This window comes from Vicia villosa, linkage group LG6 (assembly GCF_029867415.1).
Source record: "Vicia villosa cultivar HV-30 ecotype Madison, WI linkage group LG6, Vvil1.0, whole genome shotgun sequence".
Lineage (NCBI taxonomy): Eukaryota > Viridiplantae > Streptophyta > Magnoliopsida > Fabales > Fabaceae > Vicia > Vicia villosa.
The window spans coordinates 161,406,016-161,419,535 of record NC_081185.1 but is presented as its reverse complement, the minus strand read 5'-3'; the positions used below and the strand labels follow the sequence as shown (position 1 = coordinate 161,419,535).

General features: G+C 33.7%; 2 protein-coding genes across 3 annotated transcripts; both read right to left on the bottom strand.

The window, feature by feature from the left end:
- Positions 1 to 339: 339 nt before the first annotated feature.
- Positions 340 to 4,272, bottom strand: LOC131613027 (kinesin-like protein KIN-12A). 2 transcript variants are annotated; one of them, XM_058884754.1, is made up of 11 exons: positions 3,822 to 4,272; positions 3,467 to 3,587; positions 3,178 to 3,307; positions 2,979 to 3,088; positions 2,676 to 2,820; positions 1,704 to 1,955; positions 1,563 to 1,622; positions 1,423 to 1,476; positions 1,241 to 1,333; positions 833 to 904; positions 340 to 735 (listed from the first exon to the last, which is right to left on the bottom strand). In XM_058884754.1, the coding sequence occupies exons 6-11, from the start codon at positions 1,794 to 1,796 to the stop codon at positions 547 to 549; spliced, it is 561 nt and encodes a 186-aa protein (XP_058740737.1). In that variant the 5' UTR covers positions 1,797 to 1,955; positions 2,676 to 2,820; positions 2,979 to 3,088; positions 3,178 to 3,307; positions 3,467 to 3,587; positions 3,822 to 4,272; the 3' UTR covers positions 340 to 546. The 2 variants fall into 2 exon arrangements, 1 of the variants encoding a protein (XP_058740737.1); XR_009287546.1 differs by lacking the exons at positions 340 to 735; positions 833 to 904; positions 1,241 to 1,333; ... (2 more) ...; positions 1,704 to 1,955; positions 3,822 to 4,272 and adding exons at positions 1,966 to 2,505; positions 3,677 to 3,815.
- Positions 4,273 to 12,102: 7,830 nt separating this feature from the next.
- On the bottom strand, positions 12,103 to 12,924 carry LOC131613026 (uncharacterized). The gene is made up of 2 exons (XM_058884753.1): positions 12,642 to 12,924; positions 12,103 to 12,531 (listed from the first exon to the last, which is right to left on the bottom strand). The coding sequence occupies exons 1-2, from the start codon at positions 12,769 to 12,771 to the stop codon at positions 12,260 to 12,262; spliced, it is 402 nt and encodes a 133-aa protein (XP_058740736.1). The 5' UTR covers positions 12,772 to 12,924; the 3' UTR covers positions 12,103 to 12,259.
- Positions 12,925 to 13,520: the final 596 nt, after the last annotated feature.

Sequence of the window (13,520 nt, the reverse complement as noted above, 5' to 3'; positions counted from 1 at the left end):
ATAAGTATATTGCAAGTGCTCAAGAAGTCCATCTTCTGAGATCTTCAGTTTTCTCTCTCTGAAGGTTCTCACTCTATTCATTCCTTTCTCAGTGTTCCTATATATTGGTGCAAGATACTATTTCAAAGGGTACGAAAAGTTCATTGGAAAAATCAACGAAACAACCGATTATCTTTCTGCTAGAGACACTCAAGGACATGGAACACACACTGCCTCGACCGCAGCTGGTACGTGCCTCATTCTTTACTATTCAAGAGTTACATATATGTAACCAATTAAACAACCAACAAAATTAAGCAAGCAGTATTTGGAGACGAAAATGGTCACATAGTTCAATTAATAAATAAAATTGTGTAACATCAAGCGGAAAGGGAAAACTACCTTAGTTGAGAAACCCTTCTTCCGAGTAAGAAAGGGCAATCCCATAATACCCATTGGGCTGGAGATTAATATGTCATCAATTAAAGAGGCATTCCATAGATGCAAATTATTAACAGTCTTGTACCAAGGTTATGCAAAAATTAAGCTTTTAGCTTTAAGGAGATCTTAAATTTTCTGTCGCTTCTCATTGTTATTGCTTTCTTCAAACGGCAAGGCATCCAAAGAAGTAGGTACAGGAGAGAAGGCCATAAGAGCAGAAAGATCTAGAGGACAATCCAATAAGATCCTAATCCCACAAAAATTCAACATGTGACATGGTGGGAAGTGAAAACCTCCTCCTTTGCTCAAACATGTCTGCAAAATGAAGAGGAGGAGAACAAATAATTTAAATCATGAAGATAATTTTCTACAAAAAAACACATAACCATCGAGCCAACAACAGTGTTCTTACGATATTGACCACATGCTCTGCTTGAAGGATGCCAACAACAGTGTTCTTACGATATTGATCACATCGATGAACCTATGTACCAACTAAAACTCACAGCTTTAGTTCAATGTGTACAATACTAAGCAAACTATCATTATGAAGCACCTCACTCTTGGGCAACTAATAGAAAATCCATTAGAAATTTTGAAAAATCATTTGGATTCATACAAGTGGGTCCGCGTAACACAAAACCATACAATTTTTTTGGCAATCAATAAGCATATCCACTTATTTACTTGAGTTTTAGAGTACGAAAACTTGTATGCTACAGAATAGCATGCTAAGACAAGTTCGAAAAATTGCTCTAAGTTATATAGTGATAATATTTGTATTAATACAATGCCTGCGAAGAAATGTGATGAATCACACCTTCAATAAAAGCTGAGTAACATCCTCCATCGTAGACACTTGATTCTCTGTAAGATTCTCAACATACACACTTGATTTGACATCTTCTCTAATCTGGATAAAGGATAACAAATCAGTTTCAGTATAAAGCAGTGAAACATGATAAACAATAAATAAAACCTGTAATGGTTAGGTTCTACTACCTGAAGGTTCCTTTGACTTGGATCCAACAAATATGTGATTTGTTCATTGTATATCTTCCAAAAACATTGTGTTATTATGCGGATTAAAATGACAAATTTAAGATTAGGAACATTGAAAGAAATAGTTATAATCAATCAACCTCAAGAAAAGAGCAGTTGCACTGATAATTGAACTGTTGATCAGAATGCTTTGTTTGCTCCTGTGAAGTAAATAAAACTGTAAACAACCAAAAACTCAAGATCTTCAAATAATTTAATTAGGAATAGAACCGAACTCTTACTTCTTTTATGCGCGGAAACAGTCTTTCAAAAACACGGGGTGTAAGTTCTTGTTGCTCTTTTGCTTCAGCCAAAGAATTGGCAGGACCCCACATAGTATACGTCTTCCCAATCCCCGTCTAACAATTTCAAAAAGAGTATATAAAGAATCAAATCTAACAGGCGAGTCGCCATTCATCTACACGCATCAGAAACCGTCGTCCCATCAAGAATTGTAAGAGCCTTGGACAATTTCACCTTCTTCACTGCTCTCTCTGTTCCATCACCCATAATAAAACAACAAAAATAACAAATCAATATAAATTTCAGTTTCATAATTATTGAAAGAATAAATTTCAATTCCATAGGGAAACAAAACCCTAAACGAAGAAGCTGCAAATTTGTTTCATGTGAATAATAAAATGGGAATTTGCAAATTTGTTTCATGTGAATAATAAAATGGGAATTTGATAATCCAAATTCAGAATCAGAAACCGCTGTAGAAGAAGAAGATGGGAGAGGAAGATTGGAAGTGGGTGGTGAATGATGAATCAGTTCGTAACCGTGGAGACAATAAGAATACGTAACCGGCAGAATTGAACGTGAATGAATGGAAGAATAAAGGGGCAGAATAATGGGTGATCAAATAAGACATGTAACTGCCGAAGCTGATGTGGAATTTTGAGGGAAGATGATGTGGAATTTTGAGGGAAGAGATGCTGATGTGGAATGGCTGAGGATTGAGGAAATGGTAGAATTCGGGTGTTTTGAAGCTATTAGTGTGAAAACTTTTTTCCAATCAGAGCTAGCAAAGTGTGTCCTCACCTACAATCAAAAAACAATAAATCGGTTATGTCCATGCCTGAGATGAAATAACTATGAATTGAAACAGTAATGGTTCTTAGAGTATTGAATTCAAATGCAATAATCCTCATAAAAAAATAGCAGCAAATAAAAAATCTATATAATGGAAACAATGAATGAGAGAGAGAGACCTTATTGTAAAAAAAAAGGAGGACATCTTGAGGGAGAGGCTTGAATTTGTGATAAACACGACCAATAACTGTAGTAATAGTACCTTCGACGGTTCCAACAGCAGATCTCAAAGATCCCGAATTCTGTTTTGCATAATCATAAAGACTGGACATGCAAACAAAAGCATGAATAAAATAGTGTTATCAGCATGCTAAGACGAAATATTAAACAATTTAAACAGAGTGAACTTCACGAAATGGATCTCAAATCCATAGAGGTCACTACCGTTAAGTGCATACACAAAGAAGACAACCCGAACGTACCAGCAGAAGCTAAGTGCATACCGTCACTAAGGGCAACCTCTGCTAATTGAGAGTTTCATCTTTATTGTGATGAAATTCCAATTTCGTATTGAGTTATTTTGAACCCTTCCCTTCAACAATCAAGGAAAAGTTAAGCAAAAATCAGAATCAAACATACTTCAGAAGGAGAAAGGGAATAACAGAAAACATAAATAAGTACCTGTAAAATTCACTCGAATTATTGTTGCTCTGCTTTATTGTGTTTGAATCTAAATAAAATTGAATTGTGCATCTGATTGATTCTTGCTGTATTTTGTGGTTGATATTTTCACTATGATTTTTAATTAAATCTATTAGCAATAAGAAAAATAAACCATAGCTCAGTAAATAGATCAAAATATAAGTCCAGAACCACTGTTTGAACAATCGAAACCGATACACACTTATTACATCGATTCCACCATTAACACAACAATTCGAGTGATAAGAAGAAGAGATAAACAGCGTACCTCGATTTTGTGCTCCCATAACAGACCGGTATTTTCTTCAAATCTCTTTCGCGTTTTGGGTTGGATACGTTATGTATCGTGATTTGTCTGCAGATCAAGCTTCTGTATTGACATCGAGAACCTATTGAAAATAAAAAACGTACATCAGTAAGAAAAAACGTACATCAGTAAGATTTGAATCACAACCCCATTGTTCACATAACCACTCACCGTTTAATTAAACCCGACAACTCTGAAGGGTCGTGAGAAAGCGAAACCAATCACCGCGAGCATCATCCTTCCGGCCAAGATCGACGCAGCCGCAGACACCATACAGGAAGATGAAATCAAAGAAGAAGAAAAAAAGTAAAAAAACCTCGACGCCTTTGGAGGAAGCAGCGGAAGCGCAAGCAATGGAAGGAAGCAAAATATCAGGATCGAGAATCAGGATTGATAGTGAGAAAGAGAAAAATAGGAGAGCGAAGAATCTGCCATAAAAAACAGAAACGCAATGGATTGTGGATTGTAAACGGTTTGAGAATTTGGAAGAGGATGGTTGAAGGGCAGTTATGAGGAAAAATGATTTGAGAACCGTTTTGGGAATTTGGAAGAGAATGGTTGAAGGACAGTTATGAGGAAAAATGATTTGAGAACCGTTTTGGGAATTTGGAAGAGAATGGTTGAAGGGCAGTTACGATGAAGAGAGTGGAAATTGAAGAACGATTGAGGCTGTTTTGAGGATGCTGATGTGGATCAACCATAGAAGAGTTGCTGATGTGGATAGCCTAAGAAAGTCCCAAATGGTAGACTTTTCTTATATGATAGATTTTAAAAAGTGTTGTAATTTACCGAAAAAATCTAGTAGTGTAAAAAAAATTGTCGAAAATGAACTACCAAATCCGGAAATTTCTGATAAACACAAAAGAAAATTCAAAAATTTTCTGCAAGAGCATAAGAGTAATAACATTCATTATTGGGGATGTGCTAGATATAATTTTGAGGATGACATCTTGAATCCTCTTCGTTTTCTTATCTATCACAAGCAAGGCCCGTCTTGGGCCGGGCAACTAGTTCAAGATCTCAAAAAATTAGGGACTTCAAAACTATTTTTTATAAATTATAAATTTAAAATAAATAAATATTAGCTATTTAACTTGATATGCAATGTAAATTTGTTAGCGTAGTGATAAAGAAGATTGTTTTTAACTCGAAGGTCAATGGTCTAATATATGGTATTTACACTTTTATTATTTAAATATATTATTTCATTAAAAAATGTTAAAATATGATATTATATCTCTATTTTCTTTTTTTTATTAGGGCCAATTTATAAAATTGGCAGGTAATCTCCAAATTATCGGGACGTTCTTGACCACAAGACTTTTAAAAATACTCTCTCTTATAAATTTTTTTCAAGAGTGCCACCTTCAAAAGCACATATAAAAGAAGGAAAAAAATGCCCTTAAATATGTTTTATGGCATAGTAATTTATTATAAATTATATAACAAAATTTAACAATATTAGGAATATATTGGAAAAAAAACGTCATGCTAACTTATACTCTAAAAATATAAATTTAAAAAAAAAACTATAATTTTACAAAAAGTAAGAAAATTTGTATTGAAGAATGAAAATTTTAAACTATTAAGATAGTTAATACACAATTTATACTATAAAAGTTTTACATTGAATTTCTTAAGGTTTTTTTTTTTTTACAAGAGAGCGCCTAAGCTCAAAAGAAAAAAAAATTACGAAGGAATAGTCCTAACAAGAGAGTCACTATTATTATCCCTATCCATAAGTTTTTCCTTTAAAACACAAATTAATATTTAAAAATAAGTAAAGCTGAAAATTTAAAAGATATCTTAAAAAAGTGACAAGTAAAAATTTAAAACAAATTTTTATTTTAAAAAATAGAGATTAGATGGTAGATTGTAAATTGTATTAATTTATTGTTATAATTTTAAAAAAAATGATAATTAAACTACTTTATATTTTAAAATTGACAACAGCAAAAATGAAAATCTCTCATCCCACCCCGCGGAATTCTCACGCACCACGTGCGTTTCCAATTTTGTCCCCTATTTTCGGAGGTGTATCTACGGAAATACATTTTTTAATTTTTACGTTGAATTGTTTCGTAGATGCATCTACGAAATTTTTTTTAATGTTGTTTAAATGGTTCCGTAGATTCATCTACAGAATAATTTAACGTTAAATAAAAAAAAGTTTCCGAAGATACACCTCTAAAAATAAAGACAAAAATGAAATTTCGTCAAATACCAAAGAGTATTATAGGATAGATTGAAATATTCTAAAAAAAAATAATACAAAGATATATTATTATAGAACATATTGAGTTACTTTGAATTGTCTCTGCATGCGCACAAAGGATATAACTAATCAATCAACAATTTCTTTTAACTTGAATTATAGTTCTGTTTATTTCAGTTTTATTTCAATAGCGTAATATATTTTTATTAAAAAAAAAATTTACAAACATTTTAAAAAAAGCTTCAAATAAAAATTTATCTTATTATTTTTAAAATATTATTTTAAATATTTTATTTTTTTAATATATATTTTTTTTAATATCAATTACTTAAATTTAAAGCTATTTAATAGACTTTAATTAGTGAAAGAACCTAAATGGAATGAAAGAAAATCTTGTGCAAATTATGCTAGACCTCGAGCTAGGTTCACTTTATAGATGACATTCTTGAAAAGACTTCCTACTAAAGATAGACTGATTAAATTTGATATAATTACTGATAGAAAGTGCTGCTTTCGTAATTATAATGAATCTATTAATCACATTTTCTTTTACTATAGGAAGATTTGTAGCATATGGAAGAAAATATTTGGTTGGTTGCAAATAACAAGATGTCTAATAAATTGGAATAGAAAGTTAATTTGGCTAATCAAGGAGACGGGAAAAAAGGGTGGAAAAATCATGTACTCAAGATGGCATTAACAGCTATGAAATTTGGAGAATTAGAAATGAGAAAATATTCTCTCGAAAGAATATGAAACACATATGCAATGAGTTGATTTTACAAACCATTGAAGTTAGATGCAATGCATAGGAAACTAGTCACACATATTAGAAATTTTGATTAATTTTTTGTTTTGTTTGATTTTCCTTGATCTTAACGATTAGATGTACTTCATGATTTTGATTAATAGAAAAAAATTTGCTCCCAAAAAAATAAAATTAAGCTAGTTCAAATAATTTTTTATAAAAATTATTTTTGAATATATCTTTTTGAAAAATTGTGATTTTAATTATGTTTTGAATATCAAAAATCTATATTTATGTTATATGATATCAAAATTAGTTTGTTTAAGATTTAAAAAACTTTTAATATTTTTAAATATATTTTTATAAAACTAAAACAAAGGAGCCTAATTTAACTTTTAAGATAGATGGGAAGTTCAAGTGTTTTGTTATTTCAATTTAAAAAGTGTAAACTATTAGTCTATGTTTCTTTTGACCATTTTTATTCATATTTGTATATATTAATAAAAATCTGTATACTCGTTTTGAATGTGGCTTGAGTTTGAACAACTTAAAATAACCTCTCATTTTTTTGACGAAATGAAAAATGGAAGGACTTAAATTGTCTCTAATTAAAGATATTTGTGATGGCCTAACCAAGAGGAAACTTAAAATATAAAAATGTTCGTTATAATATACTCCATAATTATGATCAACATCTAGAAAGTACTAGTATATTTCACGTGGTTGACTTTCCAAATGATAATATTTATACAATTTTTACATTTTAAATAATATAAATTTTGATGTTTGTGACAAACCACAATTTTATTTACACTTTATATAGGTACAGCATGATGCGATGTAATATGAATGAATTAAAAGATTTGTACAAAATTGTCATTTCTTATAGGTAGAATATTATGCAATTTAATATAAGTCATCTTATTAAATTTGACAACTTCCTGGTCTTAAATTAATTGTCTACTATCTTAGAAAAAGTGTAACAAACATCTCCATATGTTTTTCAATGGCACACGTATTGGTTAGTGCTAGTAGTATATGATAAATTTTTGGCTTATTTATATATTTTAGTCTTTTAATTTAATTTAGTGTTCTACTTTAATCCGTTAACTAAAAAAATTACAAATTAGTCTTTAACTTCACTTTTGTTATTCTATTTAATCTCTTTTATTAATTTCTGGCAAAAAAATATTAAATTTTAGTGTCATGGATATACAGTCAGATCAATGTTCAAATGTTACAGTAAAATTAATGTTCAAATGTGACTTAATATTTGTACTATAAAGTAGAATTTCCATTTAATATAATTTTATTGTAACTATCTTTATGACATATATTTAAATAGAAATCTTAATTTATAGCACGAATATTTAGTCATATTTAAACTTTAAGCTTTGTGACGTCGCTAAAATTTAATGTTTTTTTTGTTAGAAATTGGCGGAGACTAAATAAAATAATCAAAGTAAAATTAAAGAACTAGCTTATAGTAATATTTTTTAGTTACAAAACTAAAACAAATCATTAAATTAAGTTAAGGTAGTTGCAAACTAAATATGCCATAATTTCTCTCTCTTAGTTACATGTCATTTATTTATTTATTTTATGTATATGAAAAGAGATTTGAAATATGTTGATATTACAATAAAGTTATTGTACTTGTTCCGACATTTGTACAAGTGAAGTAACATTGATAATACAATACATTGGTTGTCCTTGCTGAACCAAAATATTATGCTTGTTTAGTATATTGAACTATGACTTCTTATGTTTATTTGTTAACATGATATTTAGAATTAATTTGTTTTATGATATCATACACTAATATTGTTTTTTATAATTCTTCAGCATGATGCGTGGTTGTAAATAATTTTTTATTTAATATTTTAATTAAATTTTAATTATGTTATATATATATATATATATATATATATATATATATATATATATATATATATATATATATATATATATATATATTATAAATAAATTTATATTATAATTGTATTAATCAAAAAGTACATGTGTGCATGTTTCCTCTGTAAGGACATGGAGATTCAGAGATCTTAATAGGTGTATAACACGTTATGGTTCAAAGGACTTGCTCGACAACAAACATCCTTGTCGGTTGTTTTTTAGGATGTTTATAGGACTCACTCATGTGAGGTGAGAGGTCCTATTGGTGGTCGGCGCTGCTTGATTGCAGGCGAACGGTTAGGTTAATCATGCATTTCCGAAATGTAAGAAAAAGGTGTTTTCGGAGATGCATCTCCGAAAACGCCTTTTTTTTTTTAAAAATTTAACTTATTTCGGAAATGCATTTCCGAAAACACATTTTCGGAAGTTCATTTCCGAAATACTGCGCGTTTTGCAGATTAAGCAAAACAGCCCCCTCCCCCAAATCATTTACCCTAATCTTCTTCAAACTCAACCCCAAAGAGATTTTTGTGCAAACCAATTCCAAGCTACCTCAAAGGCTCCATCTACTTGCTCTATTACATTTAAAGTCCTCCAATCTATTCAATAGGTAAGCATTTTGATTTTAAGATCTATGATTAAAATGTATATTAGGGTGTTTACAAATAGCAAAAAATGTATTAGGTTAGGTTTATAGTGATATTTAGGATGTTTAGAATGTGTATACATAGGTTTGAATTTTGATTTTGGGGTCTGCCATTGAAGGTTGCAGAAAAGCTCTGCGCAGGGGTGTTTCGGAAGTTCATTTCCGAAAACACCTCCATCCCAGTTTCGGAAATGAACTTCCGAACTGTATCAGAAGTGCATTTTTTTTTATTTTTTCATTTGTCTCGCATATTAATCGATTTCGATTGTTTACAGGAACATGTCAGGCAACCAGCCAGCACGCATCAGACAGGGCAGGGAGTCCCAGACTGCGTCGGCTAGACGCGAGCGGACGGCGACGCAGCTGGCGTCGACCCAGGGACGGGGTCGGGGACGCCGTGTGCGCGTTCCACAGGACTTGGTGGAGAGTTCATCTGCTTCAGGCTCTAGGAGTAGGCTGGCTCAGGTATCTTCTTCCCGCCAGCGAGAGGAGGAGGATGAGGATGAGGAGGAGGTGATACCGGATGTTGACCCTCCAGTCGGGGAGGAGGAGGAGCAGGAGGTGGATAGCTATCCGGGAGGGCCTTTTGACACTTCCCTGCTGATTCACTACCAGGATCACGTCGCTCGGCGGATCTGGGAGGGAGAGGTATTTTTTTTAACTTAGCCGTTTATTTGTCACCATTTTTTATAATTTTACCGTTTATTTCTCGCTTATTTGTTTTTTTTTTTGTAACAGGAGAGAGAGCCATTGAAAATGGTGAACCACTCCAGGAAGATTTTTGGTCTGTTTAAACCAGCAGCTCAGTGGTTTAACGACCATGTGCGAGGTTCAGGGCTTAGCGGGCTCTGCATGACCGGGTACACCACCATCAGCACCGGCATGCAGGGGGCATTTGTGGAGCGCTGGCACAAGGAGACGTCTTCTTTCCACTTACCGGTGGGGGAGTTGACGATCACCTTGCATGACGTCCAGTGTCTTCTCCACCTGTCCATCAGGGGGTGGCTGTTGGACCACTCCAGGATCCAGAGGGTCGAGGCCATTGAGTGGATGATGCACTATTTGGGCATGCCGCACGAGGTTGCTCACCTGGAGTGCGTCTCGACTTCTGGGTGTCATGTCCGGTTCAACACACTGAGCCTCTATTTTGAGTTCCACCTGGACGCGGCGGCCGAGGCCGAGCAGGAGGGTAACGACCTATTCAGGGAGTACCACCGCGGTTGCGCTCTCCGGTGCTGGTACATGCATGTGGTAGGCGCTGCATGCTTTGTGGACAAGAGTGCCAGGTACGTCGACGTGGCCTACCTCCGCTATTTCATGGACCTGGATACCGTTCACCAGTGGAACTGGGGGTCAGCTACTCTGGCATATCTCTACCAGAAGCTGAATGAGGCCTCCAACTAGAGGACGAGGCAGTTGGTCGGATCCTGCACACTGCTTACGGTACGTTTTATTTTAATACATTATCGTATTTATTTATTTATATATGTTTCGTATTTAATTTTAATACATTATCTTGTTTCTGTTTCAGAGCTGGATCATCTCCTACTTCTCCCGCATCCACGGCTACCACCTCGATCCTGCGTACGTGGACGCCTTGCCCAGGGCCGCCAGATACGATCTCCAGAGGGGGAACGATGCGGTTGGACCATACCGTGGATACCTGGACCGCACTCTGCACGACGACGTCACCTGGAGGCCGTTCATCGACTACGCTCAGATTGTCCCCTTTGACGGCATTGCACTTTATTCTGGCTGGTTGGCTTGCGGGACCGGCATCATGGTTTGATATCTCCCTGAGCGGTGCTTGCGTCAGTTCGGATTCGTGCAGCGGATACCCAGGTCACCCTTTGAGGCTGCTCCCGACACTGTGAACCGAGTGCAGCTCACTGCCATATGGGAGCATTGGGAGGATCATGTGGTACCGCTGGAGTACCGTCTCACTCGGGTCACCCAGGACTGGCACAGTGAGGAGGGATACGTCACATGGTTCTACCGGGTGTCACATCCTCTTCTGAGACCCGACATTCCCGGCGCTCCTAGGCCAGCACACGAGGAGATCCTGGAGAACCAGCAGGCCGAGGATGATCACGCCATTGATCTCATGCCGATCTGCCAGCGGATATCGATGATTGGGCAGGACGCGTTGGATCGAGGTATCGTGGAGCGGGGCGGTCCAGAGGCAGTCGCCGTGATGGAGATGATCGTCACTGATGCGGGTCGTGCGGCGACATACACGCGGCAGAGGAGGTCTCAGGGCGAGAGGTTTAGGCACACCCAGTAGTGGTCGGGTTTATATATTTTTTGTTATCGGATTGTATCTTTAGCACACTATTTTTATTTTTTTCGGTTTGTATATATTATTTTCATCGGATTAGTATTTTTTTTTGTTTATTTATCATATTAGTATTTTCAGTTTATCTATTGCTTATTTTATTTGGCGTTTACGTTTAATAAAAATGCGAGACTGTTTTAGATAAAACATTAAAAAAAAAAACACAGTTTCTGCATAATTCGGAAATGAACTTCCGAAATCCCCCAAAATCTGAACAAAGGTGTTTTCGGAAGTTCATCTCCGCAGACACCCCCCATGAGGTGTTTTCGGAGATGCACTTCCGAATTAAGGAAATTTTTAAAAAAAAAAAAGCGCTTCGGAAGTTCATTTCCGAAGCAGGGGTATTTTGGGATTTTCGCTGGGGGTGACCCCATAGGGAGGTGGCCAAAGAAATTTTCTATATTACAATCATTTTTGCAAGGTTTCATATTGAACTAATTAAACACCAATTTATCTTTTGTGGAGCTTATATGACATAAGGTACTTAACATTTTATAACTTAATTGCCGATTATTTGTAATATTACTTTTGTGACTTCATGATATTTAAGGGCAATCTATTAATGGCTCTGAAGAGAAAGGTTAATGGATACTATAAGAAAGATTGATGTTTATATTAAAAAAATTCATTATTTTTTTTGACATGGACATTATTTGTTTTCATAGCTCTTAAAAACAACTAAATTAATACATTTATACAGAGACATGCATATACATGTTGTTTACTGCAATTTCAATGCTAGATGTATAACACATATTTATTGAAACTGTTGTCATATATTACAATGGTAGAGGTATTATGATACATAAATCTTTAAAACACGCGTGCGCGCGCACACACAAAATAAATATTTAAAAACAAATTCTCATGAATCATATTCTAGTTCTTAAAAAAACTCAAAAACGAATTCTTCCACTACTAGTTTCATGCCTATAATTCATAATCCCTCTATATAAAACTGCCCTATTAGGAGGCATAGTGTCCTCCAATTTTTTCACACAACCAGATTTCAAAGCATTCTCTATGACCCAAACTTGTTCAGCTTTCACCCTTTGAGCCAATCTCTCATCCCTATTGTTATTATTACTACTCTTGTTCTCCATTGAAACTCCCTTCATTTTTTTTGCAAACCTCACCTTTTTCTTTGCTTCATTATGTTTCTCATTACCTTGAAGAAAAAGAAAAAAACAAATAAACCAACCATGTAAGAAATTCATAATTTAAGAAGAATGAAAATTTTAGCATTTAATTTTTTTTGGTTGTGTGGATATATGATACCTCCCATTTCAATTTCAAATTGCTTCATGAAATTGGATAGCATACGTTTATGAACTTGATGAGCCAATAAAACCATGCTTCCAGAAACTGCAAAAACAGCCATCATGCCTAATTTCATTGAACTCTCCATTTTATTATTTTATTATTTTTCAGTTTGTTAAATTTTGGATTGTGACATCCAAGAAAAAACCATAGAAATGGGTTGGTAGGATTTGGAAGTACTAAGGAGAGGAAGAATCATTGTGCATATGCAAGAAAAAGATATGATGAAAGGAGAATAAAAAGGAAAAGGTTTACGGATATATAGTGATTTGTTTATAGTTGATACTTTATATAGGAAAAAAATGGATAATAATAACAACATGAGAATCTCTTTTGATTTCTTTTATCATCTATTTTAAGTTTTAACTATGAAAAATCAAAAGTGCTTTGTTGTCAAGTATAGATAAAATCTTAAAATAGTGTTAACAAAAGTGATTTTGTATATTTTGTTAATTTTGGACATGTTTTTTGATTGGGGGATTTAGTTAAATTGTTTTATTTTGAATCTATCAATTCTAGCCATGAGTGTCTCTCAATATTCATCATTTGATATATTTGTTCTGGTAAATTGGGTATATTAAGAGAGCAAATATTAAGTATAGTTTTTTTCCTACTAATATAGGTCTTTTTTAAACTAAGATGTCTCTAGGATTCCAAGTCTAAAGACAAAATGAAATCTATTCAAACAATTGATTATTTTTAATGACATGTTTATTCATACAAGATTAATTACCAGGACTCATGGTAATAAATTAAGTTAATGTATATTGTCTATATTATTATGAATAAACTATAATTAAATAAAATCTCATTACATAATACAACTATAAATACAAT

Bases quoted from the DNA above. Each gene is read 5' to 3' on its own strand.
- LOC131613026 (XM_058884753.1), bottom strand. From the start codon at position 12,771: ATGGAGAGTTCAATGAAATTAGGCATGATGGCTGTTTTTGCAGTTTCT. The intron at 12,532-12,641 runs GTATCATATATC...TTTTTCTTCAAG, and splicing joins ATTTGAAATTGAAATGGGAG to GTAATGAGAAACATAATGAA.
- LOC131613027 (XM_058884754.1), bottom strand. From the start codon at position 1,796: ATGTGGGGTCCTGCCAATTCTTTGGCTGAAGCAAAAGAGCAACAAGAA. The intron at 1,623-1,703 runs GTAAGAGTTCGG...TTTACTTCACAG, and splicing joins TGTTTCCGCGCATAAAAGAA to GAGCAAACAAAGCATTCTGA. The intron at 1,477-1,562 runs GTTGATTGATTA...TGTTTTTGGAAG, and splicing joins GCAACTGCTCTTTTCTTGAG to ATATACAATGAACAAATCAC.